The sequence below is a fragment of the Cydia strobilella genome, chromosome 7, assembly GCF_947568885.1.
Source record: "Cydia strobilella chromosome 7, ilCydStro3.1, whole genome shotgun sequence".
Classification (NCBI taxonomy): domain Eukaryota; kingdom Metazoa; phylum Arthropoda; class Insecta; order Lepidoptera; family Tortricidae; genus Cydia; species Cydia strobilella.
This window is the reverse complement of record NC_086047.1, coordinates 11368532-11386192: the sequence shown is the minus strand read 5'-3', so window position 1 is coordinate 11386192 and position 17661 is coordinate 11368532. Positions and strand designations below refer to the sequence as shown.

At 38.5% G+C, this 17661-nt stretch overlaps 2 protein-coding genes across 6 annotated transcripts in view; both read right to left on the bottom strand.

Annotated features, from left to right (window-relative positions):
- Window positions 1–3018, bottom strand: part of LOC134743173 (methylcytosine dioxygenase TET) — a 146731-nt gene extending 143713 nt beyond the window's left edge. For both annotated transcript variants that reach the window (XM_063676548.1, XM_063676549.1), the window contains exon 1: window positions 2828–3018. The gene's annotated coding sequence lies outside the window, so the exon portion shown is untranslated. The remainder of the gene's footprint in view (window positions 1–2827) is intronic.
- Window positions 3019–10916: 7898 nt separating this feature from the next.
- LOC134743159 (protein spaetzle 5) overlaps window positions 10917–17661 on the bottom strand; it is a 55398-nt gene continuing 48653 nt past the window's right edge. For 3 of the 4 annotated variants that reach the window (XM_063676504.1, XM_063676505.1, XM_063676503.1), the window contains 6 exons: window positions 15662–15807; window positions 15080–15285; window positions 14476–14755; window positions 13884–14042; window positions 13233–13406; window positions 10917–12636 (listed from right to left, as the gene is read on the bottom strand). In XM_063676504.1, coding sequence (XP_063532574.1) covers window positions 12462–12636; window positions 13233–13406; window positions 13884–14042; window positions 14476–14755; window positions 15080–15285; window positions 15662–15807 — 1140 coding nt within the window. In that variant the 3' untranslated portion in view covers window positions 10917–12461. The remainder of the gene's footprint in view (window positions 12637–13232; window positions 13407–13883; window positions 14043–14475; window positions 14756–15079; window positions 15286–15661; window positions 15808–17661) is intronic. The other variant, XM_063676506.1, reaches the window with a different exon arrangement.

The window sequence follows — 17661 nt, the reverse complement described above, 5'->3', positions numbered from 1 at the left end:
GTCGGCCATCCGCGGTCGGTTTTAGTTATGATGTTGGTCAAAATGAAACTAATTCTGACCAGCTGACCCTCGCTAACATTTCTTTACGTGTCTATCCGCAGATGAGAGACAGAAATATATTGTGCTAAGCCGAATGAAATACGTCCGATCAATAATGATTTTAGAGATCAATATCTGGATTAGCACCTACTTATGTCGCTTTCTTCTATCAACACTGTCGATAAATTCTATTTTCCATAGATATACAATTATTTTCTAACATTTGCTAATAGACTGTTGGCAGAACAAGACCATTCACCGGCGCGACTCCCCCACTCGCTTAAATATTCCCCACAATTACATTTCTACCAAAACTTTTTCCAGTAGCGCTGTTTGAACTTTCCGTAGACGAAAAGCAAAAGTATAGAGGGAGAATGATACATATATACTACCTCTAGAGCAGCATAGAACTTTCAGCGGTATACACCGTGGACGTTATGAAAACTGAAAGCGTCTTTTCAGTTTGCTCTCGAGCAATAAGAGGAGGATTATCCCTCAAGAAAGTATGAATTAACTTAAGATATTTGTGGCAATATAGAATTGGGGGTAGGATGAAAGACGCTTGAGACTTTAGTACAACATCGTTTTAAAAGAATTCTAGGTACGCTTAGTCTACCTAGAACGTAAGCATAATAGTATCTATAATATTTATAGTAGTGATGTGTTTATGAAATACAGTCATAGTAGTAGTCTTTTCCTATGTAGTCTACTGTAAATTAAAATTCCTAGAAATCTTGAAACATTTCAAACAACTTGTCATGTTATGTTCCTTTTCTTTTGAATACAAATAGGTATGTTTCAGTTCTATACAGCTTGATCAGATTTCCCACAATGCAAGGAAATCATTAACAATGAAAAAATTCCGAAACTAGACCGCCGTCGTAGGAAACATAACTCGCTTGTTCAACTAAAAAGGAAGCATGTGGCATTGCACAATCCAGCCGCCGATGTACCAACAGTTAGCTCGGGCGAAATTGGCCAATTTGTTTATTTGTTTTCATTGGCCTCACTGAACTTGACTCCCCATTATCGCATTCACGGGAGGAAGGCGTATTATTTATTCGATTATTCCGTGGGACCGGGGTCTTCGCAACTACAAGAATGATCTTTGACGTTAATGCAGAGTTGCTTGCCAAACTTATGCTTGCTTCTCTAATTTTCATGTACTCGTAGGTTATTTCTCTACGTTTCTGCTGATCGGGGATCTCTGAACCGTTCCAAATGCTGAATTCAATTTGCATCGTAAAGTCCCATAAAGACGATTCAAGAACTTGCATGCAATTTTCGTTACATTGCGGTATCTCATCGATCGACTAAATTCATTGTCTGTAGTAATTAATGTGCAAGTTCTAGAAAGCTAAACTGTGCAACATACATAAATGAAATGAATGTATCTTTCCAACTAAAATAATTAGCGAGCCCAAAACCCAAAAATTATTTGGAAAACATTAGTCGTCGTCGTTTCTTTATCGTTCATCCGATAAATATTCATTTCAGGAAGGTTTGTGTAAAGCTCATATGTTTTCCTTGAGGCCTCTTTCTTTGCAATTTATCTTGGTTCATGTCTGTTCCCGAATCTCTAGTCAACAAAAGTTTCGCCAACTTCTACCTACGCTGTTCGCTAGCGCGAAACTAGTGGATTCAATTTTAAGTTCAGGGATAAAACTGTCTCTCTGCTCTCTAAAGCGTAGGTAGTAGGTACCTACTTATTTCCTTACGCTGACTTTAACTTGGGTTTATAGTAAATTGTGCGTAGGCTTCTACGAGAAAGGCATGTTGAAGATTAGTAAAAGCACACAGCATATTATATACCCTGCTAGCTACATCGAATGAGCATTAATCTTTTGCAGAGCCATTGTTCTGTAATTGGGTTTTTCTTGATGGAACCTAAATGTCGTAATGAAACTCTCAATCCCAAAATTATTCTTTTTCATCTTGGGTTCCTTTCTAAAGAGCAATTTCTCCTATTTACGTAGGTATAGAATGATCATCTCTCCCTGTACTATTCTTACATTGTTTAATTTTCATTTTGCGTGATGTTTGAAGTATTTGTACTACATAGGTGTATGTACAAAGTACAAAGGCCACTTTTAAGCCGGCATGCGTCATACAAAAACGCATCTATCTCGAAAGACTAGGCTCGAAAACAAATGTTTTTTTATAGTAAACGTCAAATCGTTAAAGGCTTAATTGCTATTGTTCGTTATCACAAACATCGAGATCGATCGTTATTGCCAAAGGCGGAAAAATAGTTGATCTCAAGTACCTATCGGGAGAAATTGGTCTAGCAGACTATGTAAAAGGTTACATAGGAAGATAGGCACACAATAATAGGAAAAATGGACGACTAATACGTGGGACCAGCGGGACGTATCCAGGCTCTGAGATGTAGGAAGAATAGGAACTACGGATGTGCTAGAGTACACACGTGAGGAGGAAAGGGCACCACATACACAATTCAACTAAAGGAAGTGCAATCTACGGGCGCATCGATAAAAATCGACATTCTTCCCACTTTAAACTCGTGTCAATTAAGGGCTTAAATGATGTGACATCATGCAGCAGCGGCAGCAGCCGATGCGTCATGCGATGACTGCTTCGTCGCTATCGATTCGCGAAAGCACACAACGAAAGCTCCAGCGGAAGCACGCGAACGCGCACAGCGCGCTTCACGCTCTACCGCCGACAAGCTGCCTCCAACTAAAACGCACAAAAAACCAGAAGCTTCCTCGGAATCTACACTTCCACAACTCGAAAGCTCGCACAAAACTTTTCAATTCGGCGGTACCTTCTCTTGTGGCTCGATCCATGCGCCGTCTTCTTTCGCCGCCTCGGTAACACAAAACGGTTCGAAGGACGCGAAAAATAAACAAAAAGGGAATCGGAGTTCGCGATCGCGTCAGTTGCGCGTGTGTAGCTTCGCGCGGGGATGTGGTGCGCGTGTAAGCGCGACGCGGGTCGGCGGCGGACTGGCGCGCGCGGCGCTCGCGGGCCGGGGAGGGCGCCGCAGCTGCCGCGGCGGCCAATGGCGGGCGGTCACGTGACGCCGCACGCACCCCGCGCCGCGCACGCTTGTTTACAAATAATAATAATAGGCGCCGCTACAGCTACGCGCTACGAGCTACGCACAGCTGTCGTTGCATTTGGCGGGATTCGATTCGGTACCGGCTTCGATCTGTTTACGAAGCTTTCGCGTCTCTATCGATCCACGCGACTTTACAAATTAAACGCGCCGTGTTTACGCCAGCGGAAGGTTCGTACCTACATATTTTTCCTTAACCTAAAAAAGGGTTGATGTATAATAAAATTATTCTGCAATTTTAGCGGAGAGGGTGCTTACATTCATCCCTATTCGCGACAGGTTGATGTTTGCGATTGTTTTGCGTTCAGGATGTAAGGTGCGAGGAGGGTGATTGGTGAACCCCAGTGCGTTCCCCTCGTATCTGAGGAACTAGAGGTGGACCACTTGACAAACGGTAATAATTGATACACAGCGTATTTAGGTCTGCACAGGTGGGCTGGTCCCCTCTTCACACCTTCCTTGAACTTTACTGGGATGATAAGGCGAGAAGCCGCTTCTTCCTACTTGTTAAAAGGGTTATTTATTATCAAAGGGGATGAGTAGTGCCGTAGTATTGACTTAGTAATTACCGTTCGCGCAATAACCATACACTGACAATGCATTTTGGACAAATTTTCGCCATAAGTGCCATTTGCAATAGCACAATAGGTGCAATTGAAAATGCATAATCTAAGTTCTAGGCTAAGTGCCATTCAAGCATCGTTTACACACAGTAACATAATGATAGAACGAAGCATACATTTTCCAAGCAAGGGGACCATAGAACTTGAAAAAAAGCTATTTACTGCAACTAGCTGCAGTTCTTGAAGAGTTCCTGCTTACCTACGCATTCGCTTGACGTGCCGCCATGCAGCCATTCAAAAATGTCTAAGAAAGGTGTACCGTGTATTAAATGTCCTACAAATTTTTGGGGATAAGGTAACTTTCCTACAACTAAGGGTCTGTTGCACCAAATTGTTTGTCATCGTTAAAGAGTTCGCTAAATGTTATTGTATGGAAAGCTTCATAGTAAACCGACGCGGCGCGTCCGGTGACGTTGATCAGTCTGTCAAGTGTGGATGGTGCAAGTGCAACTGGCACTAAAACTCAGATTGCTCAAGTTATTTTCGAGGGTACTTATCTCGTAGCTAGTTCCATGTTGGTGTTATTATAATGTAGACAAGTGTAGGTAATATGTAAAGATGACTCATTGTATTCCTTTCTACAATAGGGAGGATATCTTGGATATTTTTCGGACCATGCATACCAATACTAATCTATACATACACCTATGTTTGTAAGTTTATGACTAATGTGGCAAGACTTGCAAAATACAAGTTTATTGAATATGTAGGACCTCTACCGGTGTGGTCCAGAAACCACTTCTAGTTAACCTTTGAGTGGCAGTGATTATAGCTACTGATTGGTCCATAAGAATAGTATTCTCTTTACATTTTAATGTGGGTAGTTTCTGATTATATCCCCGCAGCAAATGGAAAACCAAAAATTTCTAGTTTTTTTTAACGACTTTATTATAAATAAGTAGCTTAACTATATTTGGTGCCTGGTGGGATAATAATTATGTTTAATAAAGTTACATTATCATTAGGCAATTAAACGGTGAAAATTTATAGGTGGTAGGTACCTGCTGAAAGTTTGATAACGACCAAAGTTAAATCATACCGCAATAAAATGTATCATTAAACGTTCATTAATGGTGACATTGGTGACGTAGTAAAAGTACCCAAGTAATGGACAAGTATTCCATATAAATCTACTTGTCGTCCAATATCTGTGAGGCATTAAAACAGAATCACAATAATTAGCTTCAATTAATTACAAATATAGAAATAGTTGGGTCTTACCGTACACAGTTATTGAGTTAATTATTACTATAGAGACGACAGACGACAAATCACACAATGAAATTGACGCAATCACAACCTGTATCACGCGACCAAAACGTCGTAAGCGCCGTAAAATCCATGGTGCTTACACGTTTAAGTTGCGAGATTCACGCTCCGCTTCTATGGTTTGATGCCAAAACGGCAGCAACTCATGGCGCAAAATACTTGTTCTCTGTGCCGGTTCAATACAGTAATAATAGTTCAATGTACACAGTCGACATACTTAAATAGGTACTTACTCGGTCATGTAATTCTAAATCTTGATTTCGGTATTTAGGATATATTTTTTTCTGAATAACTTTAATTAGATAACATTGCAATTTATTGAGTGTATGCATATTGTTTTACAGCATTTTCACTGGCCTTAAGGAAATAGAAAATAATTCAGAAATGACTTCTTCATTTACTGACTGTTTATTCGAGTGATGACATTGTTGATGTAATTGACAGTTGATGTCAAAATAATTTCAAAACCAATCGACAAAAACATAAGAAAAATAAGAGGTCCAAAAGCAGCCAACATTGAAATCGGAAATTCGTTATCTGCCTCTCTATCGCTTTTCTTTATTCGAGCAATAGAGAGGTAGATATATAACGATTCGATATTTGTGGTAGGCCCTCTAGCGCAGTGGCCAAAGCCAAGATTTAGATGCAGAAATATAGGGACTGCGCCGCCAGTTGTTCAGCGGTGGAGGTGGAATGGCTGGTTCAGATATGAAGGCGAGGAAACGAAAGTCCGTCTTGTGGTAATGATAAAACAATAATATAAGCACCTAAGGTGAATTGTGAAGGATTAGGTATAGCGTTTTCATGGTAACCGAAATAGAAAGTAAAGCCTGGCCAGGAATATATGATCACGCGCCGTGTTGCGGAATTTCACAGCAACAATGTTTTTCATACTATACTGAACTGTCACCCTATACATAAGAATAAAAGCGCCCTCTGGACAATGATCATAAATATGGTCAGGCTTTACCTAAGAAGAACATTTAGAAAAATTGAATAATTAGAAAAATTGGTACAAATTTGATGTTGAATTCGTGTTTTGTTTTATAAAGTTATTCTCAACTTAGTCTAGCAAGGCATCAAGCATTGCATCAACTAAGTGGAAGTGTAGATGTCACCCGCCCCCCGCGGCTGGAGATGAAAAATGACACTTCCGAACCACGCCGGCGGCCAATCGCTCCTGACACCAAATTATATTACAGAAAATAAATTTACGACAACAATATATTCACTAGTAGAAAGCTTGACAAGGGACTAGAATGAAACTATTGTGCCACTGTAGGTATAGTTTTTGGTCGTGGTGAAACAAACATGTTACGTCGCAATTGTACCTTGTCGAGTTTTGTTAGTAAAATTAAATAGCTAATAAATCTAATTAGTTACTAGTTAGTCTAACTTAACTTTGCATCGACTTGAATAGAACAAAGTGAAGGGGTGTCATTATATACGTCACGACATTTCCATAGAAATACATTTGACATTGTCACACTTGGTCCGACTTGTAGCAAAGCCAGCAAAGGGTACCCAGGACTTAGAAAAAAATCGTCCGTGTGATGTCAAATTGACACTATTTTTTATGATTGTATCTTACAGAATACGTCAAAATAAGCAGGTATTACTTGAAAAACTTTATTCTAAAATTTAAAAATACCGAGATATTGCACTCCAAAACTTAAGGATTTTGAAGGACAAAACAATAGTTTTTTTTTTAACATAACACCAACTTTTTATTACTTCATCATGTAAGAAATATTAAAATAAGTATCTTTTGTCATGTAATGTATCATTTTTTTCTAAGATCAACCATTATGGAGATGGGCGGGGTAGTAATCGACAATTTTTAAAGGCGTTAGGAACTTGAAAAATTTAAGAAACAGAGGCAAGATAGGTGCGACGACGAGCGAAGCGAGGAGGAGTGTGTTATTTTGATTGCGATCAAGCCAGAACCGACTAATACTTGTAATATTGTCGGTTACAAGTTACAACCTCACCTATATATATATATCATCATAATTATTGATCCTAGAGAAAAATGTTACATGACAAAATATACTTAATTTGACATTTCTTACACGAAAAAATAGTAAAAAGTTGGGTTCGGATATTTGTACTTTTCGTCGATTTTTTTTTCTTTTTTCCTTGGGTCCCTTTGGTACACTCTGACCCTAACTACTTAACATTTGGAGACAACGGATCAGTATATTTTCTTGAGGAATTACCCTAAGAAATTCGATGATCATCACTATCAGCGCGTCGGGCATGTTCGCCGACGCGCATGTGGATGGTTTCCACGCGACGCTGCGCAAGCGCTGCGCCGCGACGCTCCGAAGGGTGCGCGACAGCCGCCACAGTCTCCTGACCGTCGTGGCAGGGAGATGGGATAGTGCACTTATTAGGCACTGGACCTCCCAACATCTTAGTTTAGGTACTAACATAGTAATTTAAGTATAATTGTAACTAACAAAATATGGATTGTACTATCGTCCGAATTAAATGATTTTTATTTTTATTTTATTTATTTATTTATTTTACTATCATATAAATTATCATATCATAGTCAGTGACGAAATCAAGGTTTTTTAGATATCAATAAAATCTAGAGTATGAGCTATGGCCGTTGAAACTTTTTATGTTTAAGAAGTCCACTATTGACATCAAATCCCGAGAATTTTGTTTATCTGGTTAATACAAACCCAAGTTATGAGGGTTCAAAAAAAACGAAGCGCTTCGAGATAGCGCTTCTTGCGCTTTGCTTGGCTCGTCTGGTCTTGGCGAGGATTTTACAAAAATCTGAAATTTACTGCCGTCTTTGGACCTAACGTAAAGCCATGTTCAGATATTTTACAGCACCTACTATATACCTATATACCTACTTGATGGCGACTGAACTCTGTACTCGAAAAGCTCTATATTTTGTCACGATTGTTAAAAAAACTATTATGGGTTGTAATTGTTGTAATATCTATCTACCTTTACTAATAGGTTAACATGTTTGTCACAGCTTCATGAATGAATGAACTAGTCGCCCCGTCGTTCAAAATTTACATATTGATAATGTATGGGTCGTAGAATGACGTATGTTGTCTGCTTGTTATTCCGAGACAAGCATATGCCCTAGGTAAGTTGTTAATAGCTGGGCGTTGTCTAAAATAAATATTGAAAACCTGATTCTCACAGATCCTGGTGTTTTTGGGTTCTTTCAACTCAGAATCACTGGCATATTCAATTCTGACAATAAAAAAAATGCCCCAAAAATTTATATGAAACTTGTACATTCCACTACGTCACGCACATACCCACAAATGCAAAAGAAAAATTCACACTAAAACGTGACTTAATGGAATGGACATTTTGGGACATCTTTTTTTAATGGCAAGATGAAGAATGCTGACGATGAGTAGAATAAGCCCAAGAATGTCCAGATTTGAAAATATCGGGTTTCAATATTTATTTTAGAAAACGCCCAGCTACTTACTATGCTGTCTGTATGGCTAAGTGTTAAAATAACAATTATATATTCTCAATCTAATAAGGTAGAGTCGGACCAAGATAACTCTGCATGGCATTTATAATAACAAAGTGTGGTAATTTCATCATTAATTTGTCAAATTTCTATGATGCCAGATGCCAGGATTGCCGGGGCTACACTAACGGGAAACGTTGATTATCGCGATAACCCCAGTGTGGCCTGAAAAACGTCGAATTAACGCGTTTCCCGGCGTTTCCCGTTAGTGTGGCCCCAGCATCACTATAGTCACTATGTTCATTCAAGTCGGTGCAAAGTTAGTTTAATTAGATGGACTATAGAGTAGCGTAGGTAATAGGTATATCCGATATAAGCCGCCCTCTGCGGCGCGCACTTTAGGATTAGAATAATAATAATTGTCTTATAATTAAAACGGAACCTTGACACAGCGGCACACGCTGACATTTACGCATTTATAATATTTATCACCAACGTGAAAGCTGAATCATAAAATAGTCATTCGTACCTACGGCCTACAGAACCAAATTCTAGAAAACGAGTATTATTCGCGACTGACCAACGCACCCCCGAACGATGACTCACGAGAATTTCACCCGCTCTACTGTGTCATTTCCTCGCTCGCTGTTAAACTCATCACCGCGCCATCTGTTGGTAGCCACATTAATTGCACTTTTTGTGTAAGCTACTGCTACAATTATACACGATAATTAATAGTAACCCCATTATGATTAATTATACATTCATGTTACGTAAATTTACGCTCTACTTTAATATATTGTGAATGCTGAAGCTCAAATCTAAAATAAAAAAAAATATTGTAAAAATACGCAATGCCTAATAGCAAATGATAGAGTTAGACTAAGATAAGTCTGCAACGATTTTGATAGCACACGCAGTGCAAGTGTTATTTGAAACGTAATATTCCATGAAATTATGACGTAGGTATAAATAACACTTGCACTGCGTGTGCTATCAAAATCGTTGCAGACTTATCTTGGTCTAACTCTACCTACATTCATAATTTATAAAATAAACCTATTCAACTATTGTTTTACTTTTATGAAATGTACCGAACATGCAGATTTACTTATCTACATTTTAAAATAAGATTGCAACGTGCAGACCTTTCTTGCAACGCGGAGCGCCAATTTCATTGCTACAAAAGTGCGTAATATCGATTACCGGCTCCCTTACCCCATCTTTCGTCTCTTTCTTCTTCGACGCACACTCACAAATGTCAAACGCAAAACGTCATAACTGTGAACGCAGCGGTAAGCGACGACTTTAGGCGGGAAAATTAGGCGCCATTTTGTCGGTTCTACGTCACTTACGTCATTTTTTCGCGCCATGCGCTTCCCCCGTCGCGGTAGTCATGACAACCGATCTGTCACACGCACAGAACATAAAATGCAAGCATTGATTTTTTCCCTTCCTCTTTTACTTTTATGCGTAGCGACGTTTTACTTGAAACTTTTGAAAGCTCGAGTTTTAGCAGTGGTTTTGATAATTAATGGAAAGCTTTTTCGTCGTAATTTGTTTTTTCTAGGCTTTTTCTGATAGTTATGAAGTGAGGTTACATAGTTTAAATAGTTGCGATTTTCTAATGGGAACTATGAGAAAAAAAGCTTAGGATTTATTGACGTCTTGAACTCACGTTTTCAAAAAAAACATTTTGAAAAATTCTTAAAAAATCCAGTTACAACTTCAAAGAGCCATTGAATCGGGAAATACAGAACATGTTTACAGCTTAAGGGAAAATTTGTTAAGGTAGGCTCAGCCCCAAGGGTGCGCCAAGGGTTCCAGCCCCAGATGTGCCCCTCTCGTTAACTCTATAGACGGAAAATATGTTGTCTTGAGGCCGCGGGATACCTATCTAAATTATTTATGAGGTGGCTGATGGGTCAAGTAGAATTTGATTCGTTTTCAATATTTTAAAATCCTTTTATTTTAATGAATGTCAGTTGGTGTTTTGTTTTCTTTTATAAGTAGCATAAATAAATGACAATCGCGGTAGGTAATTACACATTTTATGATAGCAGGCTAGGATCGCGAATTTTATGTCCAACCCATATGTTACGGTCGAGTTCACAACTTCACAACTTTACAAGCCAACGTTCCAGAAATGTATTTGCAGGACTTTTTTGTCAGTGCCTTAGAGGCGTGTAAATATTAAATATAGTTTCGGAAAGTTGGCTTATAAAGATGTTTGTGAACTCGACTGTACACAAAAAAAAGATAAGTAAGTACCAAACGGTATAGTGTATGTAGACAATAGATGGTCTTAGTTACAAATGGATGCGCATCTTTCGTATCGTAATTTTGTTTAAATATTAATGCGATATGAATACACTAGTGTGACTTTTGATTTACTTTATATTACCTAGCAACTTGGGTTGAGTTAATAAAACAAACTCGATTGTATTTCGTATCGGGATTTATTTGAAGAAATTAAATAAATGTACAAAAGTCAAACAGATCCTAAGTCTAAACCCATCTAAAAACATTTACATTTTAATTAACATGTAGGTACGTTAGATAGGTAAATTAATCACTCAGCTTAATATTAGTACTGTCCATATGCCTTAACAATGCTAACTACAAACAGAAGCAAGCCTTGCCTCTGAGCTACATGAAAAAGAGATAATAATAAGGATGGGTACCAGTTATACCATACAAACCTAGTCCCCATTTTCCTCGTCAAGCGGTCAAACGAAAGGTCTGTGGTACATCAAATTGTGTAAAAATGTTTTCTATAATGATAATCCAGAATGAATATCCAGATAGGAAATAGGGAATACGTTTGCATGAAAAAGCGATGCTCCACTATCCTCTTAAAGACTTCTTAGCCTTTCTTATCTCCAAGTAAATTCGTATTTCGAATATATTTAGTTCGCTAAATCGTATACCTGTTTAACATTATGTATGAACGTGTGACGAAAATTTGCACATTATCATTCACCAATCTTTAATAAATAATAACTTATTTATAACTTAGGCTTATAATTTCTTTAAATTGTTAATAGCTACCATAATCCCTCCAACAACAAGAGTAGTATAAAATATTACTATTACTTATATATCATTGACTATGTATGAATAGGATATCCAATGATATTTATCTTTGAAGCATTCTAGGTTACACTATCAAAATATCAAGTAACTAAAAACACGTCACAAATGAAGTTCATTTAATTTATATGGAAGCTAATATTTACAAACACTTAACCACTTAACTTATTAATACTTGGTTAAAATCGTAATTATGCATTTAAAATTATAATACTTGTCTTTAGGACAAAAGTGATCAACACACTTAATAAACTTATCGAAGATAATATTGTATGGAGTTATGGATGGACACAATATATAGTAGGTACGAGTTTTATACCTCGTAGGCAGATTTTTAGGTTTTTACTTTTTTACTTCTTTTCTAGGTTCGGCTTGCCAAAAGCAAGAAATTTTGTAAGTGGACTTGGCTATTTCTAACGCCGAGCATGAAGATAAAGTCATATAAATCAATGCTAACCAGAAAATAATAATATGTACCTACTTTGACAGCACAGCCTGTGTCATAAACATAAATAATCATTTTATAAAACGAAACACGAAACAAGACGAAAAACAAAAATTCTAAGTTGTGGTGTTGTGTTAAGGTTCGTATTGGGTTCGTAGAATAGCAACGCCATCTAGGCAGAAACCCTATAAAAATTAGTGAAATTAGTAAAGTAGAACTTTCAAATTAAAACATAACTTAAATCTATGTTTTACGAAATGTCCTGACTTGGTATTAATCGTCATAATTATTATTATTGAATTCGCATTAAAATTGTGTAAATTCATACTTAACATACTTGGCAGTGAATGTTAACGAAATGCTTTTAACTTTGATTTGCGCGCCACCTAGTGTCGAGTAGTCGCGACAAAAAAATTACGCTTACGTTGTATCTGAATAAAATTGGTTTTAAGTGTTGTTGGCTAGTATAGAACACTGACAACAACTAGGTATCCAAAAGACATCCGTGTATAAACTCTGACCACTGGACTCCAGAGCCACCAGTCGCTTTTGTATATATTTCTGCTCGCAACGGGAACTGTAACCGACGGGCACGGAGCACAAGTTGCTGCATTGACTTGATCTGTGAAACATTAAATAAAATAATAAAACAAATGTTTATTTCATAGTAATTTAATACTAAATAATTTAAAGTTTTCTAATTATAACACTGCTAATACTGTGGTCACTTTCGCTTGATGCCACTACTACATCATAGAGGGCGCTATTAATGACCCATATTAAAATTGTTTCTCTGGTACCAACTGGTACCCAAGTTTGTAGCCGACTAGGTAACTATCTTTACGTTAAGAAGGAACCGATATTTTAGTATTATTTTAAGAAAGAAAACTTTTCATTGTAAGTCGCTTGCAAATGAAACTTTTCTACTAGCTTTTGCCCGCGACTTCGTCTGCGTGGAGTTAGTAATTTGGGTAGCTTATTTTTTATCCAATCTGCTTTTTATCGAACTACTAATAAATAAATAAAAATATATTAATATGGATAATTCCGTCTAAGGGCCAATTCCATCTGTCCAATGTGCATTGCGTCTCAATCTTTCCTTAAGCAAAATGTGAGACGCGAATACACATTGGACCAAGATATTAGACAGATGGAATACCATCCTTACACACTTTGCCGCAGAGTTAGCTTAGAGGGAGTCTGTTCGAGTTGACTCACGTGCATATCTCAGCGCGCACCAGCTGCGTCATGTTGTTGGGCATGTTGACGACGTAGCGCCAGCTGCCCTTGTTGTTGAGCGCGGCGCGCGGCGTGATGTAGTCGGTGCGCACGCGGCACAGCTCCTCGGTGCCGGGCGCTTGCCGTCGCGGACGCTCCGCGGATGTCTCTGCGCTGGAAGTTTACATGTAGATTAAAAAACTTGCGACCGACTATGGAAATGGGAATTCTAGAAGGTGTACCTACTGCCGTACGAACGGACGGTCGGTGGATGCTTGTAAGACGTTACAAAAACTGCAGTATTTTCACCAAATGTACCCTTCACTTTGGTCCATCAACCAGAGTATCCGGGCAGTCCGACTTACTTGACCTCATCGGCCCCATAACCTATCATATGCTACAGAATCACAGAGTTCTGTATTGATTCTGGACCGGCAAATGAATGGGGGTTAAGGCTATCCTGAATGCCTCGGCACCTGTAAGCTACCTCTGCTCAGACGCCCGCACCAGTTCTACGTTGGTACGTTGCACCCAATAGTAGACCAGTTGACTGGTGGTGACCTTACAAGTAAGGCCCAGGCCAGCCCAAAGGCTTTCAGCGCCTCGGCACTCGTCACCCTATAGTAGACAGTTGATTATTCTTGAGCTTACCTGGCCAGCCCCAAGGCTATCCTCAATGCCTCGGTGCCTGTGAGCTGCCTCTGCTCGGACGCCCGCACCAGTTCCGCGTTTCGCCGCCGTCGGTACCTCGTCGACCGCGTCGGGAACGTCACGGAGCGCTGTACGGTTACTTCAGAGCGGGATGGGTATCTGAATAGAATTATTTTGTTTTCAACTATAGGATTATCTTTTTTACTTACCTAGTCTGTTTTTTTTAATGTGAAGTACTGCCCGTATAAAATAGCGTGGACCGCTCATTTGTTCCTTATATACCTAATTTATGGCGTATAGTTAAAAAAGCAGACTATTATAGGTACTTCTTTGAGACCAAAGATTTTGAGACTAATATAACAACCTTGCATGACAAATATCTTTCTCCTTCCGCGGCTACAGTCATATAGTGCCGGATGGACAAGAGCGTGGGTTCCTTTATAATAAAAGAGACTTAAAAAGAAAGGTACCATATTGTCGCTTGTCAATAAGGTTGATTTCAAATTGGAGCTGTATGGAAATAGCGCCTTATTGACAACCGACAATAAGTACCCTTTTGACTGAAAATGGCACATATATAATTATAACTTACTTCCACCACTCATTAGGATTATACTGCGTGACTCCACTCGTCGCTTGTCTGAACCAATCAGCGCTATCATATTGACTAAAGGGAGTGTTGTAGAAGTTCTGATTGTAGACGTTAGTCGGCCGGTTGATTTTGTTCTCGAAGTCGAAGCTGCTGGGGGCCCAGTAGTTGGGGTTCTGGTACCCAAATTTGGAGAAGTTTGACGATTGGAAGGCGTTGATGTTGTAGGGCGAAGGGTCCACGGGAGATGGTGGCTGGAGAGGAGTCTTTTGGGAGAATATTTCTGAAAAAAATTATACCAATGGATGTCATATATGTTATTGAGCTTACTGTCGGAACGGACTCGGTCGGTTGGTGTATATAAAAATAAAAAAAGAATCTAAGAACTATGTATAGAAATAGAAATAAGCACTTAGATCGAAAGACACATAGAGCATAGCATCAATTTGTACTACTACTAAATAGTACTACAACTATATTATTATGCTAATTATAAAGTGACTGTTAACAGCTGACGCAGTTTTCTACACTTCTTCTGTCCCTATCCTTAAAAAGATATAAAGAAAACTGCATACTAAATAAAATACTACAAATCTAAGATTCTCACCATGATTGAACCTGGAATGGAACTTCGTGTTGTAGTTTTTTGGCTCGTTGACGATGGAGATCTGGTCGACGTTGGGTAGCGAGTTAGGGCCGTAGCCGTATCCGTGGTCCACCTTCTTGTTGGAGTTGAAGTCGTCCCGCGTCTCGTCTGAGAGCAGCGTGGAGATATCGTACTGTCCCGCTTCGATTAGCCGGCGGATTATTTGTCTGGAAAAAGATGGATAAGTTATTTTGAGCACAGTATTTGATCTTGTCACACTGCTAACTGACAACTGGAACATTTTTCTAGCAGACGTTCTGCGATGTCAGAGAAATAGATCCTGTAAGGGCACAACACTCGCATATATTACAGATGTTCACCATTACTAATGCGGTGAACAGATTAGGTCATGCAATCCACTTAAAAATATGTGCTTACAAAACGGGCTGGAGGGAATACGAGGAAAGTTAACACTTGTACGCCAAATACTCATGACTCGTGAGTGACCAGGTTACCTCGGCTAAGAGCTAAAGATAGCATAGTTTGGTCCGTAGAGAAAGCTGTAACCGTGGCCGCGCGGTAGAACCTGGCTATCATACTTACTCAGGGTAAGGGTCTGGGTGTACGCAATAGGTAAGGCCTGGCTGCGCGCATGGTGGCGCTCGTCCAGGGGGAGCAGGCTCGAAGGAGTTGGCGCAGTTCTGTCCGTAGGGGCAGCTGTAACCGTCGCCACGGGAGAGCCAGGCTATCTGAAAACAACATTTGTTTGTTATAGTTAATAAAAGGTTACAAACTACAAACTCTGCTTGTAAGGTTTGGCGTACGCAATGTAAAAAATAAATGTAATAGAAAGTTTCAAAATATAAAGAGATATCAAAAGAATATGTTTAATAAACCTTGTAACTACGAAAACGAAACGAAAAACGAAACGAAACGTGTGCGAAAAAATCAAGAACGAGCTAAGTTTAAGAGTCAACCTTATACAGTATTTCAAAAACTCTCATTTTGTCTCATTCAGTTTTTATTTGCAAAATGCATAGTTCTCGTTCGGCGTTTCGTTCGTTTTAAGCAGCTCACAAGAACTCCGGCTTGCCAAAACTTTCTAGTTTTTATATTATCAGATGTCAAACTTGACCCGGGTGTAGCAAGCCGTTCTTGTGAGCTACTTTGAACGATTAGAACTATACATTTTTTAAATAAAAACTGAATGAGACAATTTGAGGGTTTTTAACACTGTGCTTTATAGGTAGCAGCGCCCGTAAGCCAAATATAGAAATTATATTTACGTTAGTACCTACATAAGTAGGTACGGAACACGAATATGATTATGTCTATTTATTTTATGTAACGAGCATGCCGTTACTATCAGATCCTAGAAATGAATTTAAAACGACACTAATTTGATTTGATTTTAAAGTAATTTACGTAGTTAATTATTTTAAGATCGTTTGAATAACAGCAAGCAGTCATCATAGCCTAATCTCTATATAGTTTGTGATATATACCTAAGTAAAATAAAACTCAATCTAAGGCAGGCAAACTTGAGCGCCCCATTTAATTAATGAAAAGTAAGTAACCTTTCATTTAACCTTGTGGCGTAAGATCTTGACACGAAACAGTAATAGTATCTCCATCACACATGATCCGAACTATTGTCACTCTGTCACCATCTATCTGCCCTCGATCCGTAATCGCCTGATAGCTAATGTGTCAATTATGCCAGCATTGTGACAGAAGGTTGGTTGTTGAGGCGTTGACATTTCGATAATTGAGTGTTAAGATCTAGAGCTGTGCACAATGAACTCGTACGCAGATGTAGGTTCAGATGGGGGCAGCAACCATGGCCCGAAGTGTTATTAGTATAGTATCACTTGCCATTAATTTAATTATCTGTTATAATCGTAATCATCAGCCGGGCTATGATGCTCGACTGTATAAATGATATAGCTGTATAAATGATGATAAAACTGACATTTTATCCAGTTTTGACGTCTTATCCACTTTTGACAACGATTGCCGGTAAATGATATACTGCATAACATGGTCGTTGGATAATATGTCATTTGTCTAAATTTCCCCCTTAAAATTTGATGATAAGTGGATAAGTTAAATGATATATATGACACTTGTCCAGATTTATACATTTTTATACACGTTTGTCCACTTTGACAGCAATAGCCGGTAAATGGCTACGATTGTTGGATAATTAGACATATAGTCGATTTTTGACGGCTAGCCTTTGATTAATTTATCGTAGTGCTCACTGGGCACGATAAGTGGAAACACATGGACTTGAATACTAGAAGGGGATTTGAAATGAAATGAAATGAAAAGTATTTATTTGTCAGAATATGGTACATTGATGTGATCTTAAGTTAGAATTAATGCAAGTTCCATCATATTCTACCGTGAAGTTTGGTTTAAGGTCTTTTTGTGAGGATAGTACATCTTTCGTTTGTTCTGCTAAAATTAGCGAAAAAAACTTGTGGAATATAAATTTTGAAATATACCAGTTTTTGGAGTTAAATATCAGTAAGTATATGTTTTTTTTTTTCAATATAATATATACAATTTGGATTCCATTTATTTACATATAATATTAT